The sequence below is a fragment of the Acomys minous genome (genome assembly GCF_964271855.1).
Source record: "Acomys minous genome assembly, chromosome: 9".
Taxonomy (NCBI): Eukaryota; Metazoa; Chordata; class Mammalia; order Rodentia; family Muridae; genus Acomys; species Acomys minous.
Genome location: NC_140490.1, coordinates 55505614 through 55527902, shown reverse-complemented (window position 1 = coordinate 55527902; position 22289 = coordinate 55505614). Strand labels below are relative to the sequence as shown.

Sequence of the window (22289 nt, the reverse complement as noted above, 5' to 3'; positions counted from 1 at the left end):
ACGCACGCACCCCAGCCTTTTCCTTCTAATTTGTGGAACAGCAAACAGAGAAGGGGAGGGTTCTGACACTCAGGAAAAGTTCTGTACTACACTAAGTCCTTGGAAGGACCCACAAAGAAGGTCAGCACGTGAAAAGAACAGACCTCATGTTTGTCAAACACAGCCAATACTCAATTTCTTGGTCCTTTAAAGAACCTTCTTGCTGGGCCCTAGGGAGGCAGAGGCAGGCAGATTTCCGTGAGTTCGAGGCTAGCCTGGTCTACAAGCAAGTCCAGGAAGTCAAGGCTATACAGAGAAACCCTGTCTCAAAAAAAAAAAAAAGACTTACTTCCTGGAGGGTGGGTCACCATGTGTCTGTTTTTTTACCATACAATTTTATTTCCTAATATGTAACTTACACAAATGCTTAGCATATTTTGTTTAACTCTACCTATATGGTCATATCTATTGTGTGTGCACACATTCATACAGAAGTCAGAGACCAACTCAGAGGAAGCAGATCTCTCTTTACCATGTGATGTGGGTAAGAGGATAGAACTCAAGTTGTGAGGTTTGGCTGCAGGCCTTTGGTAAACATTTTTCTAAGAGAGTACTTACACAAGCTAGTCATGGTGGCACAGGCTTTTAATCCCAGGATTCATGAGGCAGAAGCAGGAGAATCTCTGTGAATTCCAGACCAGCCTGGTCTACATAGTGGGGTGATACAAGCTGACAAAGCTAACGAGACTATGTGCTTAGACCTTCTTTGTACAAACATAAAAAGAAGAACACAAAAAGGAAAAACCCAGAGGTCTCTGTTAATTTTGCAGAATTTTCCAAATACTGCTCTAAGAGGTGGATGACAATGTCCAGCAAAAAGGATACACAGTTAGAAGCAGCAAAGAAGATAGAGCGCAGTGTGGCTGGGAAAGGAAGGACTACAGGACAGCTGAGGGAGGAAAAGAAAAAGAAGACACTAACGCCCCAAACAGCCATGGTCCACATGGTCCTTATTCTGCTCAGAGTTCCATCCCAAGGTCAACGCCACAAGCCCTGACATCTCCATGGAACGTGTGGCAGAAAGTTGAAGTGAGATGTGGGACACTTAACGGACGGTGCAGAGCAGTCACACATCACCAAGGCCACAAAGCTGAAGACAGATGTTGCAAACTACAGGTTTAAAGGGAAGTGATGGTGCCAAGGGGCCTGCTAAAGTTGAGAAGAAAAATATAAAAGAGGAAAATTAAAAGAAGAAAGAAGCTGCACTTAAAAATGTACACACACTGCCAATACCAACAACCATATTTCTGTCTCCTTGTGAATTTCTTAGAGTAGGAAAACATATCTTATTTGAGGTACGTCTATTACCCTTGTTAGGTTTAATTACAAAAGTGATCATGAGCATATTGTAGTCTCTCAAAAAGTCATTGGATTAGAGTGTACAGAGCACCCTAAAACTATCAAAGTTATACATATCTCCAAACATTTTTATTTTGCTTTTATTTTTTTGTTTTAAAGTATGTCTTTGTGTCTGTGCATATAAATACAGTGCCTGAGAAAGGCAGAAGGGGTATTGGATCCCTTAGAGATGAAGTTAAAGGTGGCTGTGAGCTGCCTGACATTGGTGCTGGGTACTGAACCCAAGTCCTCTGCAAGAACAGAAGGTACTCTTAACTGCTGAGCCATCTCTCCAGACTCTCCAAAATATTCTTAAAATAAAAAGGCACTCCCATTGCCCTCAGTCTGTGTACTTCACTGTTGGTGTGACATGGCATTTGAAGATGTTTCTGGCATTTCTAGAAGGTGGTAGTAACTATGTGGATACAGAATAGAAATCCCAAGCTGCACATATCTACAGTTCCTAAAGAGAACAAAACAGCTAGGACAAACTCTTGATGCTCCTTGCTTGGCATGGAGACTGTGAAGAAGACGCCTTTTTGGGGAGCCACAACCCATGGAGTGTACCATGGGCGTGCCGGGACTGTAGTGGGCATCCTTTTGGCTTCAGGTGTTTTGTTTTGTACACAGTGGCATAGCACTCTGCTGACATTGTTAGCTGTGGGAAGGGGAGAGGGAGTTGGTGAGCTGGCATAAGAAGTGTTTGGACTTGTTTCTTTTAGTTGGACTCAGTTCGTTTTAAACTTTTTTGTTTTGTTGGGGGTTTTTGTTTGTTTGTTTTTTCGAGACAGAGTTTCTCTGTGTATGGCGTGAGTATGAAATGTCTCCCACAGGCTCATGTGTCTGAACTCTCAGTCCTGGGCTGGTGGGCTGTTTTAGGTTTCCAACCTACAGAAGACAGACTGCCACTGGGGGAAGCTGTTCACCGAGCTGAGCCTGGAGCTCCACAGCTGGCCCGGCTTCCAGCCCTGTCTGTGCTTCTTGCTCCCAGATGTGAGGAGTCTCTCCTGCTCAGCCTGCTTTCCTGCCTTCCTCTCCAGGCTGAGACGCAGCTCCTTAAACTGTGAGCCAACTAAACTTCTCCTCTCCTAAGCTGCTTCTCTTAGGGATTTGGTCAAAGTGACGAGAAAAGCAATTTATACACCAGGTAATATACAACATCCTACGGCACACATGTCTTTAAACTTCAAAGTCTTGTGGGGCATGAGGCAGTTTTGGGTTACAGGGCCTACTGAATGCAAAACTGTCTGTCAGGAGCTGCAGGCCTATCTCAAGGGCTGTGCCTCATAGACTTGCTGTGGTTGTAAGGGCTTATTGGGAGAGCCTTTGTTTTTGTCAGGTTCAGACATTCTTGTTCAAAGTCTCATCTGAAGCTAGAACCTCAACTGCCGCAGAGTCGCAGTCTAGCAGTAACTCTGGAAATTACTACGTAATGCACAGGAGATCACTTATGCCCGGGCAGAGGTAGACTAAGGTGACCGCACACTCTCCCATGCAAGGTGAGGAGTGGCAGATGGGGAAGCCAGAGTAGGGGCAAGTCACAGAAGAATGCTTGAGTGTCATCCTGTGGCTGGCAAAGGGTTTTACATAGTGAAATTACGCTGGGTCACTCTGGCAGGCAGAGTGAAAACTGAATTTGAACAGGAACGACAATCAGAAGCAATGAAAAGTCCTAGATGAGGCCCCACGTACAAGGCTCGGTCACTGTCATGGGTATGAACAGAATGGAAGAGGCAGAGTTTTCATGTTTCAGCTTGATTGTTCATACTCCAACCAAGGGGAAAATATAACAAACGCATCTGAAAACTCAGACTCGTCAATCGCTAAGAATTCTTTTCTTTCCTTCTTTCTTTCTTTCTTTCTTTTTTTTTTTTTTAACTCTATCTGATTTCAAAGGAGGAATAAAATGTTTGCAGTTGACAACCACTAAATAGTCTAGAGCAGGTACCAGAATGTGGCCACTATCTCCTGTTGCCTGCTCTTGCATTTAGCAAGTACTTCTATCTTTTCATAATTTTTAACTACACGTATTTTAAGGAGACATAAAAATACCTGGGCATGGTGGCACACACACCTGTGATCCCAGCACCCAGCAATGTGAGGGATCACAGATGGATAAAATGTTTTTTTAATCTTATTTATTTATGTATATGAGTGCTCTGTTTTTGTACACACCAGAAGAGGGAATCACATTCCATTACAGATGGTTGTGAGCCACCATATGGGAATTGAACTCAGGACCTCTAGAAAAGCACCCATTGCTCTTATCAACTGAGCCACCTCTCCAGCCCCAAAACATGTTTTATTTACCAACACACACACACTGCTAGGCAGACAGTTGCCAGGAGGCATCCATTCTCACACCAGCTTGCGGGTTACACACAGATGGACACTGACAAAGGCAGACTGGCAGACAGGCCACACAGAGGTCCAAGACAGCCAAAGCGATACAGAGAAACCCTGTCTCAAAAAAAACAAAAACAAAAACAAAAACAAAAAACAACAAAGACATAAAATAAAGTCAGGTTTTAAACCTCAGGAATTACCCTTCTGTAGCAGGTCATTAACAATTAGGGCAATGCTTTTCAACAAAGAAATTTGAGACACTTACTTCAAATTCTTTTACAAAGTAGCGAATTTCACCTTGGGTGACTGGTCTGTGATCCAGAAGCCTTGAATGAATTTCTCCAAGATCTAGAAAGATAAAGCAGAACCGAGGATTGATTCACAGGCATGGGTGCAACCTCGTCCCTTCTCTATGGACAGGTGAAGACAGATTAAAGTCCAGTCTAACCACAGATCAGGAGGGAGTTGCCCCACTTCCAGTGTGTGTTAACTGGCAGAACTACGTCCAAGAGCCACCTAACGGATCTAAAGAGCTGAAGATTCGTACCCTTGGCAATTCCATGCTGAGATATATAACCTTGAAAAAATATGTACACAAATGGACATGAATCTGTAAATGTTTGCTAAGCATACGTGTACTTCCAAAGAACAATTAAAGGGAAACACTTTAAACAGTCACACAATGAAATGCTGTGAACAGGGCGTAAAAATATACATGCTAGACTGACACCTAGTAACATGGGTACATCTCACAAAAGCTTTGGAAGGAATAAATCCATCTACATAAACTTTAAAGATGAGCAAAATGGTTGGGGTGGCACACGCCTTTAATCCCAGCACTCAGAGGCAGAGGCAGGCAGATTTCTGTGAGTTCAAGGCCAGCCTGGTCTACAAAGCAAGCCCAGGACAGCCGAGGCTACACAAAGAAACCCTGTTTCAAAAAACAAAACAAAAAGATATGCAAAACAAAACTTCCTCTGGGACACACCAAATCACCAAATTCAGGATGGAGGTTGACAGCAGAGAGGTCGATGACAGTTAAGCGGGGCAGGATGCATGGTGGGGCTTCTTAAGGACTAGGGGCTGAACTTGTGGCCCTGCACACTCTAGGCGAGTGCTCTACCACCACGCTTTATTCTCAATGTCTCCAGCAGACCTGTTAGTGATGTATCTGTGAAGGTAGGTGAGAAGTGTTGGCTTTAAGCATCTTTACTTTATACTAAATCTGAAAAAGCCATAGCTTCGAAAGAATTCTAGATTTTAACCGCTTGGATGGGTGAGCCTATTTATTCTTCTTAGCAATAACCAGTTTAAGATATAAGCTCCAAAATAGCTAGAGAAATTAAATGCCCAAATTAACATACATACGCCCTATATTCATGTGCTGGTAATTGTCTCCAAATATATATATTTAAAGTGAATGAGATTCATTCATTTTTATAAGTTTTATTAGGATTTATCTTGTTAATATGCTAAGAAGAAAACAATATAAACAGAAGGACAATTTTTGTTTAACTCTTTCGGTAGGTTATTACCGACATCACTTCTCTAAGGCGGTCTTTGGAGTTTAATGCAGGAAGTTCTATTGAGAACCATGGTATGCAACAGAGGATGCAGAGTTCTTTATTCAGATCTCGGAGCTCTAGTGTACAAAGAGTTATGGCTGTCTAAGCGGGACCGAGAGGCGTTTACGGACACTGTGCAATCTACTCTCAAGAGAAAGCCTGAATCTGCAGCCCGAGGACTGGCCAACAGGATACATACAGTTTGGCTCCAAAAAGTCCATTTAAGGTTCTCCATTCCAAACCAGGCACGGTTTTCTAAACACACCACGATGCCTCGTGCATCTCGATGCAGCTCCCACAGCAGCCACAGCCTGGAGCCCTGGAGCCCACTACTCATCTCAGCTCCTGCCCACTTTCCTCTCCAACTGCCAGGCCCTCATTCTTCCCTGGCATCACCCTCCAGTCTCACCAGCTTCCTCCTGGGTTTCAGAACAGCCCACACGCTGTGTTCCTGGAGCACCAGGAACTTCTACTTCTGTCCTACCGTGTACCGCAAAGCCCCCAAGGTACCTCTCCCCAGCGAGCCCCTCCTAGAGCAAGCTGTTTGTGCTACCTACGCAGCACTCAGCAGTTACCGTCTCCTTCCACACGACTGAGAAGCAGCTAAGGTTTGCTGGTTTCGCCATCTGCTTCTGCAGCCTGATGGTATAACAGGCGCTCACTGAGACTGCAGATAATTCACTTCTACACAGAAGTAGATTATCAGTCACTTCCAAAGCCTCAACTGTGGAAAGTACACATCACCACAGAAGCTACAATGTTACCTAGTGATAGTGTAACAAAACACCATTACAATAGTTCAGGGTTTGTAAGAGCCTAAATATTAAATATAAATGTTTCTAGTTTTATGGTAAATGTGTAAAATACAGATTTCTGTAGAAATCCAACTCTAGCCAGGCTGTGTGCATTCTTTTTGTTTGATATTTAAAAAGTCACTGAAACATATAATCTTTTGATGTCTACATGTTCATAACCCAATGTCAAGGTTAGACAAATACCTCCTCATAAAGATACAGAGAGGCTTTGGTGATGGAAGACCCATGGAAGACTGACGAGCCTATTGGATGAAAAGACACAGAACTGCACCTCTCCCAGTACCCAGGAAAGGGAGTGCTGTGTGTTTAGGCCCTGAGTGTGAAAGCAAGAACCTGTCTCAAAAGAAGAAACAGAGAAAAGGGAGTTGGTGGGGTAGCCTCTAGTGCTATGGTGCCTGTCTAGCATGTGGGAGCCCTTGGGTTGATCTCCAGTACTAGGGGAAAAAAGTGACAACAGAACAGTTCTACTTCAAAATTTAAAACTTCTACCACAAAAGACACAACCAACGGAAGGAGGGGCAGCCAGGCAAACGGGGGGAAATCGCTGTAAACTCCTGTTCAAGAGCACTAAGGATATATATAAAACATCATTGATGGTATAGTGGCCAGCATAGCTGCCTTCCAAGAATATATCAAGAACTATATAACTCAATAACAGAATCCATTTAAATGAACAAAGGACTTAAATGGACATTTTTTTTCTAAAAGCAAGTTGACTACTGCAAAGCCAGTCTAGGACAGCCAAGACTACACAGAGAAACCCTGTCTCGAAAAACAAAACAAAATAAAAGCGTACAGAATTTTGCAAGATGAAAAACTTTTGAGGATGGAGGGATGGTAGCCCAGCAACAGTCATAAAACGACTAAATTCTTCACTAAGATTGCACGTAGAAATAATTCTAACTTAGTCTTAATACACACACAATAATACTTGACCCCAAATTAAACTTAAGAGACAACCTGAAACACAGTATTAACAGTCACAGCCAGCTCCTCTGGGACTGCCCACAGATCCCTTAAGATGACAGCGGAAACCGCACTGATAAGACACCATTCCTCCGACAGCACAGGACAGTAGCTGAAAGTTGGTGGGATGGGCGGGCTGAGCAGAGAGTTAAGGGAAGCAGTGGAAAGTGCAATTTTCCGCGGGAAACAGGGATTTTTGAGGTTTAGTGATTAAACCTGGTTGAGTTGCAGTGATAATTTAGCTCGCAGCCTTCTAAGGCTCAGAGGAGACAGGTGAGATCGGTGCATTGTGTGTAATGTCTCACGTTTACCCAAGCGGTTTCCTTTCTTCCTGACACGACCCAGGAGCAAAGGCAGAGAAGGGAAAGGACCGACGTCACCCTACAGCATGACTATGTGGAGCCTAAACTAGTTCCTAGTCCCAATTTGGGTCACCCTTCTTCGCCCATAGCATTTACGTGGGTCGTGGGGGCTGGGACCTCGGCTTGAGGCGGAGACAGAGGCAGGCCAGGCGGCTGAGGGCGACGGGGGGACCGGGGAGCACCGGGACCCCACCTCACACGGAGGACCACGCCCTCCACTCCGTACCCTTGATAATGAGGTGCGCCGCACCCGCAGTCCCCAGCGACTCTCGCTTCTTGCCGCCGCCGCTCTGGGCGGCTTCGCACGCTACCGGGGTCTCTGTCCCTCCGCCACTCATTCCGACCAGCTCCGCCCACCCGGGGCCTCCGCGGCGCAGGCGCAAACCCGGAGGCTCCTGTGGGAGCCAGGCCGCGCGGAGTGTTTACGTCATCACAGGGCGTCGGAGAGGTTGGGTTCCCGGAAGGCGCTCAGAGCGTAGCCGATGCCGCCATGTTGGGTTAGGGCAGATGATCTGAGTACCGAAGGGGCCTGAAAATTAAAGCTTTCTCTGTTAATTCTTTCCTATTCCTGGAGGAACTAACTCACATATGGTTGGGGCAGGGGCGGAGTGCAGAAAAATATCATTAGTTCTCATATATACATATTTTCTACACTGTTATGGCCACCACTACTTTATAAAGCATTTTGGCATGAATGGTCACATTAAGGTCATAATAGCAACCTGAGGGGACAGAACATAATTTATAGCAAATGAAGCGAGGTGGTTAGAGGTTAAGTGACACTTTTGGTTTTGGTTTTGGTTGGTGAGTTGGGCTTTTCTTGGTTGTTGTTTATTCTGTTTTTTGAGATGGCCTCCCTAAACTAGACTCACTCGGCATCCTGGCTAGCTGAACTGAGGATCCTATTGCTTCAGCCTCCTGCTAGCCGGAATTACAGCCATATGCCTCCGTGCTTTATTTTCACCAGGTTCACTGTGATTTTTGTGAAGGAAAAAAAAGGTCTGCTGTGGCTTTCCTGTTTACAAAATTTTAACCATTTGCTAATCGGACTAAAACTATGTGTAACTATGAAAAGAACTGACTGCTTGAATTGATGAAAAATGAAGAGATAAGCACCCAGTTGCCACTTACCAAACTCCTGACATTTGATAAATTTCATAATGTTCTTTTTCTCAACAAATGTCACACTTTACAAAGATCAATGCACACATCTGTTTACCCAGGGGTCTTTCTAAGGACTCAGTTGTGACCTCTGCCTTCCTTTGCTCCTCTCTTTTGAACAACATCATCCTAAAGGATCTCAGCCTGTTGCTGAAGGAGGAATGTAAAGCAACGTAAAGGACAGGATGGGGCGGTCGGGCAGTGTTGCTTACCTATGGACACTGGCAGGTGAGGGGATCAGGAAGGACTTCCCAGAAGAGGCAAGAGTTTGTCTCCAGGCCTGAAACGTAATGGGAATGTGGAGAAAATGGCTGGGTGAAGCAGAGATTAGGAGATTCCTAGCAGAAGAAGTGATAAACCCCAAAGCAAGAGCAAATACAGAACTTCATTGCCTTGCTTTTTAATCAATGTGTAGAAAGCATAGTTCTCAAAAGCACTTATTATTCTCCCCAATTTCAAGAAATCTATTTTTTTCTGCACTGTAGATATAATTTTCTTTTAAGACCATGGCCTGCTGAAACCCTGTGAAGACTCACTACAACATGCTAAAATTGAGTGCTTTTCTTACATTACTGTGGCTGTGTAAAGAATGTTGATTCTGAAGCCGGGCAGTGATGGAGCACACCTTTAATCCCAGCACTTGGGAGGTAGAGGCAGGCAGATTGCTGTGAGTTCAAGGCCAGCCTGGTCTACAAAGCAAGTCCAGAACAGTCAAGGCTACAAAGAGAAACCATGTCTGAGGGGAAAAAAAAGAATGTTGATTCTAGATTGCCAATTTTGTCTTATAAATGATAAAAGAAATTCTAGCTGCCATAGTTAACACTTTGGAAACAGAATTGGGTTCAAATTCTTGCTCTGCCACTTTCAAGTTACTTCTCTGTTTGTCATGAATGTATTCATCTTTTGGGGATGCTATGATAGTTAAAAATAATATAGCTTAGTAAGGCCATGATCCTGTGATGCTAACACATGGATCAGGAATTCCAGCTCATGAGATTCCCCCCCGCCCAATCTCAAAACAACAAAATAATAATACAAAACAATTGCTCTAATGCCTGGCACATAATAAATAAACCTCAAAAATATTTTATTACAAAAATTTCTAAGAGTTTCATGTAGCTCAGATTGGACACAAACTTTCTCTTGCTGTGTATTTGAGGCTGTCCTTGAATTCCTGATTCTGTTGTCCTTGGCTGCCAAGTACTAGGATTGTGGTACAAACCATAACTCAAGGCACCTGTCTGCTTTTAGGACATTGTATAATCTACTTCAACTCCTCTGCTTAACCTTTCTTTATCACCACCACTAGAATATCTTCTATTTGTTCAGCATGTTAAAATATATAAGACTCCATCACACACCTTATATTTCCTAAACTGGTCCTTAATCTCTAATAAAGGATCTAAGGACCAGTTACAGAATCCCCATGAAGAATGGAGATGGATGACATTCAAATATCTTGTAGAAAATGATATATTTGTACAGAAATGGCACGTAACTTCTTGTGGTCTTTACATCATCTCCAGATTGCTTATAATGGTTATACAATGTAAGTGCTCTATAAAGAGCTATTACACTGATATGGGAAAGTTTTGGGGTGTCTTTGAGAACAGCAGAAACTTCCTTGGCTCTTGTGTGGGCTTTTAACTCATAAGATGCTCATGGTCACACAGAGCTTCCAACGTCAGTCACCTCCAGGTTCTTTTCTCTGAAATTCAAAGAAGAAAACTCACGGACCACAGAAGGTGATTTTCAGAGAAAATTTTATTGTAGATTCAGAGGAGAGCGGAGGGGGAAATAAGAAGAAGGGGAGAGGGAAGGAAAGGCAGAGAGGGCCAGGGAAAGGGGAAGGAGAGAGGGAGAGTACACAGCTCCTATGTAACAGAACAGTCCCAAGAAATTGGGTAATACTGAACTTTTAGTCTGGGATTTTTGAAAGGATTTAATAGTAGAAATAGGAATGAAGCATGGATGGGCATGGGTTGGTCAGTCCAGTTGGCCCAACTGAGTTGTCCAGGTGTCTCTACTCAGTTTCATTTTGGTCTTCATGTACAGTGTCCAGGAAAGGGGCAGCAATAGCAAAGAACCAGGAAACAGCTACCTTCCATCTTTCTCGCCCTCCAGCAAGGACATTCTTAGAATCACTACCTTAGGATCCCTGCCCTATTTCACCAGTTTATATTTCCTGCTCTCATCACTACTCTATTACTTCTCTAATAACAATTAGGTTAAAAGAGCAATACTTGGGGCTGGAGAGATGGCTCAGAGGTTAAGAGCACTGGCTTCTCTTCCAAAGGTCCTGAGTTCAATTCCCAGCAACCACATGGTGGCTCACAACCATCTATAATGAGATCTGATGCCCTTCTTCTGGCTGGTAGTTGTACATGCAGCCAGAGCACTGTATACATAATAAATTAATAAATTAAAAAAAGAGCAATACTTAGTACGGATTGAAGTCATTATAGGCTTAACTATATGATACATGCCATCAACAATGTGACATTTAAAAAATACTTTCTCTGTGTGATTGAATCTGTGGATGCAGAATAGAAGAAGAGCTGACTTATGAAAATCCTCATTTTCAGATGAGGAGACCTAAGGTCAGATGGGTCACTACAGTTCCTGCCTTATCTGTAGAAACATGCCACATAATATATTGTGGTGGCTAAAGTTATGGTTTAAGTTTAAATTACTGTGCTTAAGAGATCTATAAAACACTTCTAAACCTGTAAGCCCCACTTGTCCAAGGACAGATAAATTTCTGGAATCCTGGGGGGGGGATGTTATTCATACAAGATAATAAGCCACATGTTTTTGCTTCTTTAAACAAGCTTGGTTGCCCAGACTGCACTGGATATGGTTGATCACACATAGGTGGGCAGGACATAGGCAGAAAGTGCATTAGGATATATGTTTGCCCCTGACTGGAAAGTACACAGCCTTGTACAGTTTGCCTTTATAAGCCCATTGTTTTCATTGAAAACCCAAGATCATTCTATTTTACCAATAAAGACTCAGGAGCCAGATGCTGTGGTGAAAAACCTGCTAGCTCAGAGAGGCAGAGAAAGCACCCAGCTGATCTTCTCAGCTCATGTCTCGATGGTAAAGGTCCAAAAGGCTCACTAGCTCAGCTGACTGCCCAGGAAGAAAAGGCAAACAAAACAAAACAATGAAACACAAAACAAACAAACAAACAAACAACAACAACAGCAAAACAACAAGGCCAAAGGCTTGTTAGCTCAAAGCCCCAAAACCCAAAGGCCAAGGAGCTGAGGGGCTCAAGTGCTAGAGAGCTAACACTTGAGCTAACAGCCAAAGAGCTAAAAGCTAAAAAGCTAACATGCCCTTCTACTTCTACACACTGTCCTTAATACCCCTCAACTCAAAGTCCTTCCTACTCTTTTTTTTTTTTTTAATTAAGGTTTTCGAGACAGGGTTTCTCTGTGTAATAGCCCTGGCTGTCCTGGACTCACTTTGTAAACCAGACTGGTCTCAAATTTACAAAGATCCACCTGCCTCTGCCACTGAAAAGCTGGGAATAAAGATGTATGCCCGACCTCTCCCACTCTTTAATCTCTGCCAGCTGGTTTCTTGCTCTGCCTCTTGACCTTGGGTTAACTTCATTAAATCCTTGAATTAAAGATGTGTGTTAGGGCTCAACCACACCAAACAAAAGACAGGTTTTTACAGTTCACAAATCTCAGGAGTCACATTGGAATCAAAGACAGGCTTTTACAGTTCACAACCTCAGGCAGGGATCGCATTGGGATCAAATATTCTACAGCATAAGCCTCTGACTAATGTAATTCACTGCCACTCTGGAAATCCTTGGTACGAACCTCACCAGAGTCCATTGTGCTAGCTATATTTAATAAAGCTAGTTTCAATCTGGCTCCATTTTGGTAGTGGTCTAATTCTCACCCACAGCTTTATCAGCACCTCCTGTCAGGAGATGGATTTACTTCCCTTCACCTTGAATTTGGGCTGGCCTTGTGACTTGCTTTGACCAGCAGAACACACTGTATTTATAAATGCACCCCGAGGGACCCAGCAACATCCTGCTTTCATTTTCTTGCCAGGACATTCAGGCTGTCCTGCTGGAGTGTGGCCATCATGTTAGAAGCATATTAATTTAGATATATGTAGAGAGAGGGTGCAAGGGTGAGAACTGAGGTGCACCAACAGTCCCCACTCTTGGCCCAAAGGTGGGAGGGAGACCTTTTCAACCAGTCAGTCAGCCAAACGTAGTCACATGACCTGTGTGCAGTGACAGAAACTGCCAGGTCAACCCTCCATATTGTATGTGGGGGTGGGTAGGGGGGGCATCTGTTATTTTAAACTATGTGTATGTGGCCTGTGCACATGCATGCATATGAGAGAGAGAGAGAGAGAGAGAGAGAGAGAGAGAGAGAGAGAGAGAGAAGAAGAAGAAGAAGAAGAAGAAGAAGAAGAAGAAGAAGAAGAAGAAGAAGAAGAAATTCTTGAGCAGTCAATAGAAGATCCTAGGTCTAAGCAGCAGTCATGACTCACTAGAAGATTTCAAAATAGTAAAGCCTGTTACTGAGGTCGGCAAGGAGGTCTTCCAACTGTGCCATTTCCCCACATTTCTTATTAACCTTTGACCTCTCTGAGATGCTTTCTTTTTTCCCCTCTACCTATTCAGTTCACCAACTAAATTGCACAATAAAGAATTTGGCTGGGGGCCTGGAGAGATGACTCACCAGTTAGGAGCTCTGGCTACTTCTTCTGAGGATCTGGTTTCAATTCCCAGCACCCATATGGTGCCTCGCGGTTGTCAGTAATGCCAGTCCCAGGAGATCTGACGCCTTCTTCTACCCTGCTTGGGCACCCAGCCTGCATGTGGTACACAGAACCTGCATGCAGGCAACCACCCATAGATATAAACTTTAATTTTAAAAAATGTATAGGTGTTTCTCCTCCTTTTCTGGAAGATAATCGCATAAATCTCTATATCTTTCCAAGTGATGCAGTGTCTTTGTTATTCATGAACCCAGGACCCACCTGATTGTATGCTAGCAAGGTGACTGAAGGTGGGCTCGTACACCAACTGGAAAGGACTGACCACGTGACTAGAAGGCGGTGGGGTGGTAGGTGGTGGTGATGAGGCTTTGAGCCTCACGCTTTGTCCCACTTCTGAAGAGGGCACAGAGAGGGGGAATGAGTTGAATTACATGGGCAGTGACTTGATCACCTGTGCCATTTCAAAGGCACCCCAATAAAGCCTCTGGACACTGGAGCTCAAGTAGATTTCTTGTTTGGCAATCATATATCCATGTGCCAAGAGGAAGATGCTTTCCTGAGGATGCCCGAGTTACACATTTGGCACTCTTCCAAGCTGCCTTATGTGTCTCTCCATTTGGCTGCTAATCCAGTGAAATTTTAAGATAAAACAGTGTAAATATAGCAACTTCCCGAGATATATAGTTATTTTAGTAAACCAGCAAATCCATGGGTAGCTTAGGAACCCTGGAGCTTGTGGCTCCAATTTAAAATATGAGGAATTTGTGGAGGACTATGCTTTGCACCTCAGAAGTCTCTGCTAACACTGGATAGACAGGGTCCGAATTGCATCACCACTGAGCAAACATTCACACAGCATTTGCCACCTGCCAGATATTGAGGTAAGCACCTTCCAAATATGAATTCCTTTCATCGTCTGGCACTCCTTTGAAGTAGGTATCAGTTTTTTCACTTTACATACAAAGAGGCTAAATAACTATGTGACTTGCATGTGGCAGCAACAACTACTTCAGCAGTTGTGTGTGTGTGTTTGCGGGTGAGGAGTGGGTGGATGGTGGGGAGACTAAGGAAGAAGGAACACAGAAAACACACCCACTTTAAAAGGCCATATAAACACTCCGTGTTTTTATTAAAAAATAACTCCATAATAAGTATGTATTGAACACTTGCTATGTACTCAATACCATGTTGAGAGCTGAAATAGAATGGTGACCAAAGCTGATCTCACCTCTTTCTTCCCTCATGGAGCACTCAGCCTCCCAGTAGAGACAACACACAGTGTGAACATACTGCTTTCCCGCAGTTCTGATGCCCCAAGCCTCATGATCAGCCTGACATGTAAACATCAGGTCAGATTTTACTATGTCGTCGAGCTGTACTGTTTTCTGGGATGGTCAAGATCTGCATATGCCTCTGTGCCTTCCTTCCACTTTGCAGAAACTTTTCATTCGAAGACACAGTATAGTGTTGTTTTAATTGAAAATCCCTGATCATTCTATTTTACCAGTAAGGACTGATGAGCCAGGTGCTGTGGTGAAAAACCTGCTAGCTCAGAGAGGCAGAGAAAGCACACAGCTGATCTTCCTACTTGGCTCAAGTCCCAATGGAGAAGGCCCCAAAGGCTCACCAGCTCAGCTGACAGCCCAGGAGGAAAAGGCCAAAAAACCCAAGGCCAAAGGCTTGCTTGCTCAAGGCCCAAAAAGCCAAAGACCAAGGAGCTGAGGAGCTCAAGAATTGGAGGGCTAAGAGCCAAAGAGCTAAAAGCTAAAGTCCCTAGAGTAAAGCTGAAGAGCTAAAAGCTCCAAAGATCTCTTTTACTTGTACACGCCATCTTAAACAGCCCTCAACTCAATGCCCCTCCTGCTCTTTAATCCCTGTCAGCTGGTGCCTTGCCCTGCCTCTTGACCTAGGGTTAACTCTATTAGATCCTGTGTACAGAAAGCTCTTGGATTAAAGGTGTGTATAAGGCTGGCTGAACCACATCTTAATCACCTGTTTACAATAAACAGGAAGTTCTTGGATTAAAGGTGTGTGTTAGGGCTCAATCACAAGAAGCAGGGATTTACAGTTCAATCTCAGGGATCACATTGGGATCAAATATCCTGTAGGGCATCTCTCACATCGTGACAGACAGGAGGAGATAGGCAGCAAGCAAGGAAGGGAGTGGGACTACATATACTCTTTCTTCAAATCTGCATCTCTGTGACCAGCTTCCTTCAGCCAGAGCCCACTTGCTAAATGTTCCCACCACCTCCCAAAGAGCAGCACCACCCGGGGGCCAAGTGTTCAGTACAGGAGTGTGGAGGGCATGTGACACATCCAAAGCACAATGGAGGAACTCTCTAACATTCCCCTGAGGGGATTTTACTGTCTTTCTTGTCTCTGGATAAATGGTGCTTTCTATACATATTTTTGAACATGTCAAAATTACATTTTGTTTAGTCATATTTCTGCTTGCATTGTGTACACACACAAGGGAAGAGACGAGAGGATTTTTAGTCTTGATGCTAAGAGCCTATATATTTGTATGTATTAACTTCCTGAAGGTTAGGAAACACATATGGCATGCTCAGTGTGAGCGCCAGCATGGTGTGAAGCCGCGTGCTGTGAGAGAGCATCACTTCTCGGTGGCAGCAATCCCACCGATCTCACACTGAACCTTCTCTGTCCTGAATTACACTAGTTCCCCCAGAGAGAGGCTTCTGGTGACACAATAGCATTCAGAGGATGCTGTGTGAGTTGTGCGGAAGCTCCTGTGACAGCTGCTCCATAGGAACAAAGCCACAAAACTATCCCAATTACACAAGAAAAAAAAAAAAGAAAAAACAAACAAACAAACAAGCTAACTTGGCTCAGCCACCCATGAAGAGGAAGGCTTGAGTTTTAGGCAGCCTACCTTGAGGTCTGACAGTTCTATGGGCTAGAATAACAGGCCCTCACAGAAAGGTTTTCACACCAGCATTACTTATATCCACATGCCCAAGCCCTACGCTAGATCTTGTGAGTTGAAAACCTGAACGAGAGCTTAGAAATCCATTGGAAGAAGCCTCAGGTGGCTCCTTGCATCCAAAGCCAGAAGAACACTGCTGGTGCCAAGGCTGTGGCTCACTCCCTATGCATCGCATAGTGACAGTTGACGAGTGTTTTCTTTCTTTTTTTATTAATTTATTCAGATTACATATAAATCGTTATCCCCTCACTTGTATCCTCCTGTTCCTCCCTCCCTCCTGCTTTCACCCTATTCCCCTCCCTTAGGTCTATGACCAAGGGGGACCTCTTCCCCCACTATATGGTCATAGGCTATCAAGTCTCATCTTGGTAGCCTGCTTATTCTTTGAGTGCCCTCAGGCCTCCCCACCAAGGGGACGTGGTCAAATATGGGGCACCAGAGTTCATGCCAGAGTCAGTGCCCACTCTCCACATAACTGTGGATAATGTCCTGTCCATTGGCTAGATCAGAGTAGGGGTTCAATGTTTACTCCTTGGTTAGTGCAGTAGTTTGAGCAGACGTCTCTGGGCCCTGATCCACTTGTCATGATGTTCTTCTTGTAGGTTTCTAGGACCCTCTGGGTCCTTCTATTTCCTCATTCTCCTATATTTTTCTTACCTAGAGTCTCAGTAGGATCTCAGATCTATCCCAATCATCTGGTAAGTGAAGACTTTCATGGGACATGCCTTTTGGGCTAGTGTCCAATTATAAGTGAGTATATACCATGCGAGTATTTCTGCTTCTGGGTTAACTTACTTAGTATGATCATTTCTAGTTTCATCCATTTGTCCAAAAATTTTGGGATTTCCTTGTTTTTAATAGCTGAGTAGTATTCCATAGTGTAAATGTACCACAGTTTCTTTATCCATTCTTCAACTGAGGGACATTTAGGCTGTTTCCAGGTTCTGGCTATTATGAATAAGGCTATGAACATGGTTGAGCATATGTCCTTGTTGTGTGGTGGAGCATCTTCTGGGTATATTCCAAGGAGTAGAATACCTGGGTCTTGAGACAATTTAAAAAAAAAAAAATCTGTGGCTGCTCTAGTTTCAGTTACCTGACGCCAGATGCAGATTGAAAATATAAAACTGAAAGTCCTGCAGGCAAATAGCTCATGCTTTAAAGTAATTTAATATTTTATATTTTTAGTTATTATTAATTTCTTACCAGGCCTGTGATGATTTGAGTGCCCCCCCTTATGTATTTGAACACTTGTCCCCAGTTGGTAATGTCATTTCAAAAGGTTATGGAATCTTTAGGAGGTTCAGCCTTGTTGGAGAAAGTATTTCACTGATTTGGGAGGTGTGTGTGTGTGTTTAGAGCCTTACCTGCTTTCTTTTTCCTGAATGCAGATAAAAATGTGCCGAGCCAGCTTCCTGTTCCTGCTTTCATGTGATGCCTTTTCTCACCATGAAGACTCTTTTCCTCTGACACCATAAGCTAAAATAGTCTTTGCCTTGGCATTTTTTATCACAGCAACAGAAAAATAACTAGGAATGCCTAATTCATAATTTGGACTTCAACATGGTACTATGTCCATTTGTGCTCCACTTCCCCAGTGACTGAGAGGACGCAGAGGGCAGGATGGCTGGGGTGATGGAGACCTCGGTGGTGGGTGAGAACAGACCCTTGGGATGCAGGCTTCGCTGAGCAGCTCCTTTGTTTGGGGGTAGTTGGTAGAGGCTTCGGGTAACTGTACATCATTGGCTGGAGCTAAGGTGCTGGGAATGACCTATTTCCATGAGGAGGAACTCCAGGTGCTTGCTGGCCATGGCCTTATAATGTGAGGAGAAGTTTAACCTGGCTGAGACTCTCTGGGAGGAAAGGTGGGGAGCACAGGACTCTGTGTATTTAGACATGCAGGCCTGGGGCAGAGGAGGGAGTGGTCCTCACTTGAGATTTCCAGGGCTGGACATTCCTGCTCTGGACCAGCTCCTTCTGGTTCCACGGTACCCTTGTCCCACAGTACTGCTATAGTTTAGGTTTTGGAATGTCCCTCAAATGCCTGTGTTGACAAAATAAGGACTCAGACTTTGGCTTGGTGCGACTTAGAGATGGTGGAGCTTTTAAAAGGTGGGGCCTGGGCTGGAGAGATGGCTCAGCAGTTAAGAGTACTGTTTTGCTCTTCCAGAAGTTCTGAGTTAATTCCCAGAAACCACATGGTGGCTCATAACCATCTATAATGGGATCTGATGTTCTCTTCTGGTGTGCAGACAGAGTAGTCATATACATTAAATAAATCTTTAAAAAAATAAAATTAAAAGGTGGGGCCTTAGGGAGCATCATTAGGTCACTGGTGGTATGTCCTTGAAGTAAGTTTTGGAATGACAGCCTCTCCTCTTTTCCTTGTCTTCACCACCACACTCCACCCCTCTGGCCATGAGTTGAGCAGCTTGCCTCACTTGTTCCCAGCCTTGATACCCTGCCTCACCCCAGCTGCTTAAGTAAAGGGAGCAAAGGGCCCAAGTGGCCATGGACCAGATTTCCCAATGCTGTGAAAGCCCAGTGACTCTGTCTTTTGCGTTACTACTGATCCTAGGGATTTCGTTGTGTGTAATGGAAAGCTACATACACACTACCTAGGGTTCCAGGCATCCACTAGAAGTCTCAGAACATATCCTCTATAGATAAGGGACACTCCTATAATGATTTGTTTAATCCAACAGATGTGGCTCAAATGCTGAAAACGAACCGGAGAGATCAGTCTGCAGGATGCAGCATGTAAGTGCTGCAGACCAGCAGGAGGAATGGCACTGTGCAGGCAGCCTGCACCACACAACAGCCCAGTTCAGAGACTGCACCAAGCGAGCTTTGGAATTTGTAATCTGGGGTTTGGAAGTTTCTCTTCTTGGTCAAAGCAAGCCTGGGGCCTTATTATTTAAAGCCACGCCTTGTCAAATTACTTATATGGCTACCATAGCTCAAACTTAATGTGGACAGACAGGCCTGCCAGGCACAGATTTCTCAAGCAGATGACGTGAAGGAGAATAAATTTTATTCATGGCAAGACTGCAAGGACAGATGACACTCAGCAGGAACGGCAGGCCAAATCTGTAGGATCCATAATACAACCGGCGAGCCCTAGGGACCTGGCTTTGTCGAAGTGAGACACGACAGCACGAAGGAGCTATCAAATTAACCCACTGGGCTGGAAAAGGTTCATGGCTCCTGTTCACTCACAAGCCAACGAAAACCTTAAAAAACCACAATATTCCTAAAGGAATTATAATCGCAGAGGCAGAGACCCTTGAGACATAACAGCAAAAAACAGCCAACCTCTTAGACTCTCCTGCCTCTCCATCAGCCTTCTTTCAGCCTCCCTCTGCTCAGTGAAAGACGAGTCTTGCTAACTTATGAAGCAGTAGGAATTAGTTTTATTCACCGGCGGTATTGGGAATAGAGGCAGAGCCTGCAGGAATCTGGGCCCCACAAGTAATCGTTACTGCAAAAAACCCAAATTCTCTGTCTCCTCTGTGATATGCGGGGTGTAACCCTAGGGCTGGGCGAAGCAGTGTTATCAATCCACGAAAGCTGCAGAGCTGCGGGATGTGGAGCCCCTCGTGTCTCTGCCCAGCAAGAGATATATGGTAGTAACTTTTCTCCCCATTGCTTTTGCAATAAAATTCACCCAGAGCTCCAGGAAGGGTTAGGAATGTAATTCAGTGTCTATAAATCCAGACTAAAATTAAGATGGCCAGATATGTAGCAGCCTGTTCAGGTGTAAAGAGAATTTGAAATTTAGTGCCCTGGTAATGGGTAGTAGCAGATTATCGAATTATGGGGAGAGAGAAGAAATATTGCTCTCTGAGGTAAAAAAGCTAAATGCTCTAATCCATTAAGTCACCACATCTCTGGCAAAGCTAGATTAATATTAAAGTTCACGTAACATTTGTCTTTTTTTTTTTTTTTTTTTAAGAAATGAAGTCAAATGTTAAGAAAAAATGTAACTGAAAAGGCTGCAGTTCACAGTGACTCTAATGCGACTACTTGCCAGTTGTGTACTTTATCTTTTGGAGTGATGTAGATCTGTTTAAAATTTTATCAGTTCTTGAAGCTACTCTGGATAGACTTAAGCAAGGATCTCATAAATTAGATTTACTTGTAAGGCACAATGAACACGCTGTGCTGGCAGTGGGCGACCCTTTCCACTCATTTGGCTGTCGCCTTGTACCTGTATGGTGCCCATTTCCGACACTAACTACAGATATAAAGAGGTGAAATCAGGGGGTAAGAAACGGAAGTTCCCACGTAAAGCAGTCCCACGCCACAAAAGGCTTCGCTTTCTATGGTTCCCGTTACCCACTGTCAAGTGCAGTCTGTAAATATTTAGTGAGAATTCGAACAGTGGGAGCACATGTAAAAGGGACCTGAGGGACGGTAGCTATCCTGGTTGCCGGAAAACTGTCATGGCAGAAACTTACTGTTATCACCGCTCAATGTTACTTTATTTGTCCTTTACATTATCTCATTTATAATTTCCATCAAACACATGAATATACAGGAAAAAGCGCCAGTCATCAGCTGGAGTTTCTTAGGGTCTACCTGCCAGCAGGTGGGGGACGAATATTGCCTGTAAAAATCTTCCTGAAAGACTCCATTAACTGGATGATGTGCTTCGCAGGGAAGTGAGCTCACAGTAAAGGAATTTCGTAAAACAATGGCTATGAACGAATGGCCTTTTTTGATATTGCTTCCTTATTATTTTAGGCTATATTTATTCTAAAGAATGAGCAATGGAATTCTTTATCAGATCCTGACGTTTGCATGCGGAGTAGACGCCAAACTCATCAGGGCAGCAGCACCAGCGGCCAAGAAAGGTTGTACAATTCCCATTTATTCCATCATGGTCTGAGGTGCTGTTTGGCATGTAGCAGTCTGCCCTCCTTGCTTTGTAGGTTTGCATGCGTGAACAGGAAGTTCCCAGTACGAGCCCAGAACACAGTAGACAGTTCTGTATGCTTTGTGTGCCCTGTCACAGGGGCCTGTTCACAGGTCGGAGGTTGTAGATTCTCTGAGGGCAAGAATGTGTTGTAGGTTATGGCCAACTCTTAAAGCCTATCTATGGCAGGTGCTAAACTCACACTTGGGGCAATTACTGAACGGTCAGTGAAACAGGTTTTAGGGCATTACAGACAGAAATGATTGGAAAGAGGCACCTGCTTTTTAAAAGGAACAGCACACATCTGAGTGCTCACAGACAAGGCAAGGACAACAGCATAGTCTCTTGGTCAACATCTTGAAGGAAACAAGGATGGACGATAAAGGTGGTAACGTGACTTTGATTTTTCCTCTTAGATGGTGCGCTGCAGCCTTTTGTCTTATCCCAGATGGCTTCCCACACTGAGCAGGCTGGCATCGCAGGGACAGCGGCCAGTGGGAAGAGACTGGCGAGGAGTTCTTATGATTATCATAAAATGTGAGACAAGACCAGTGATGCTTACCTCTGCTTCAGGAGTGGGGTTTCATCAACGCTACGAGGGTGAGAGTGGTCTGGCCAGTTCTGACTTATTAAACTACTTTATGACCTAGAATTCTTCTAGTGTAATTGCTAAAGCATGCAACCATTTCATCTGTTCTTTAAACATTTAAATACATTCGTTTTACTGAACACTTATGCTTTGGAACTAAGAGTCCAAGGGTCGAAAGATTGGTTTCCGTTGCAGTAATGTTTAGAAGTGGGGCTTTTGCCAGGGTGATGGGGCACGCCTTTAATCCCAGCACTCGGGAGGCAGAGGCAGGTGGATCAGCCTGGTCTGTAAAGTGAGTCCAGGATACACAGAGACACTATGTCTTGAAAACCACACCAAGGGTGGGGTAGATAGGGGAAGTGGGGCTTTTGCTCTGCTTAAAATCCATGCTAATGATAGAAACCAGGACTCACCCGAAGTGCTGAGTATCTCTCAATTGCCTGCCCTTTCCCCAGAACTCTGATTCATACTATCTAGTA

At 44.1% G+C, this 22289-nt stretch overlaps 1 protein-coding gene across 3 annotated transcripts in view; it reads right to left on the bottom strand.

Annotated features, from left to right (window-relative positions):
* BLOC1S5 (biogenesis of lysosomal organelles complex 1 subunit 5) overlaps positions 1–7824 on the bottom strand; it is a 51490-nt gene extending 43666 nt beyond the window's left edge. For all 3 annotated transcript variants that reach the window (XR_014781722.1, XR_014781723.1, XM_084795098.1), the window contains exons 1-2: positions 7658–7824; positions 3989–4071 (exon numbers count right to left, since the gene is read on the bottom strand). Coding sequence is in view for 1 of the 3 variants with exons in the window: in XM_084795098.1 (XP_084651224.1) it covers positions 3989–4071; positions 7658–7769 (195 nt within the window). In the remaining 2 variants the exon portion in view is untranslated. The remainder of the gene's footprint in view (positions 1–3988; positions 4072–7657) is intronic.
* Between the last annotated feature and the right edge of the window lie 14465 nt (positions 7825–22289).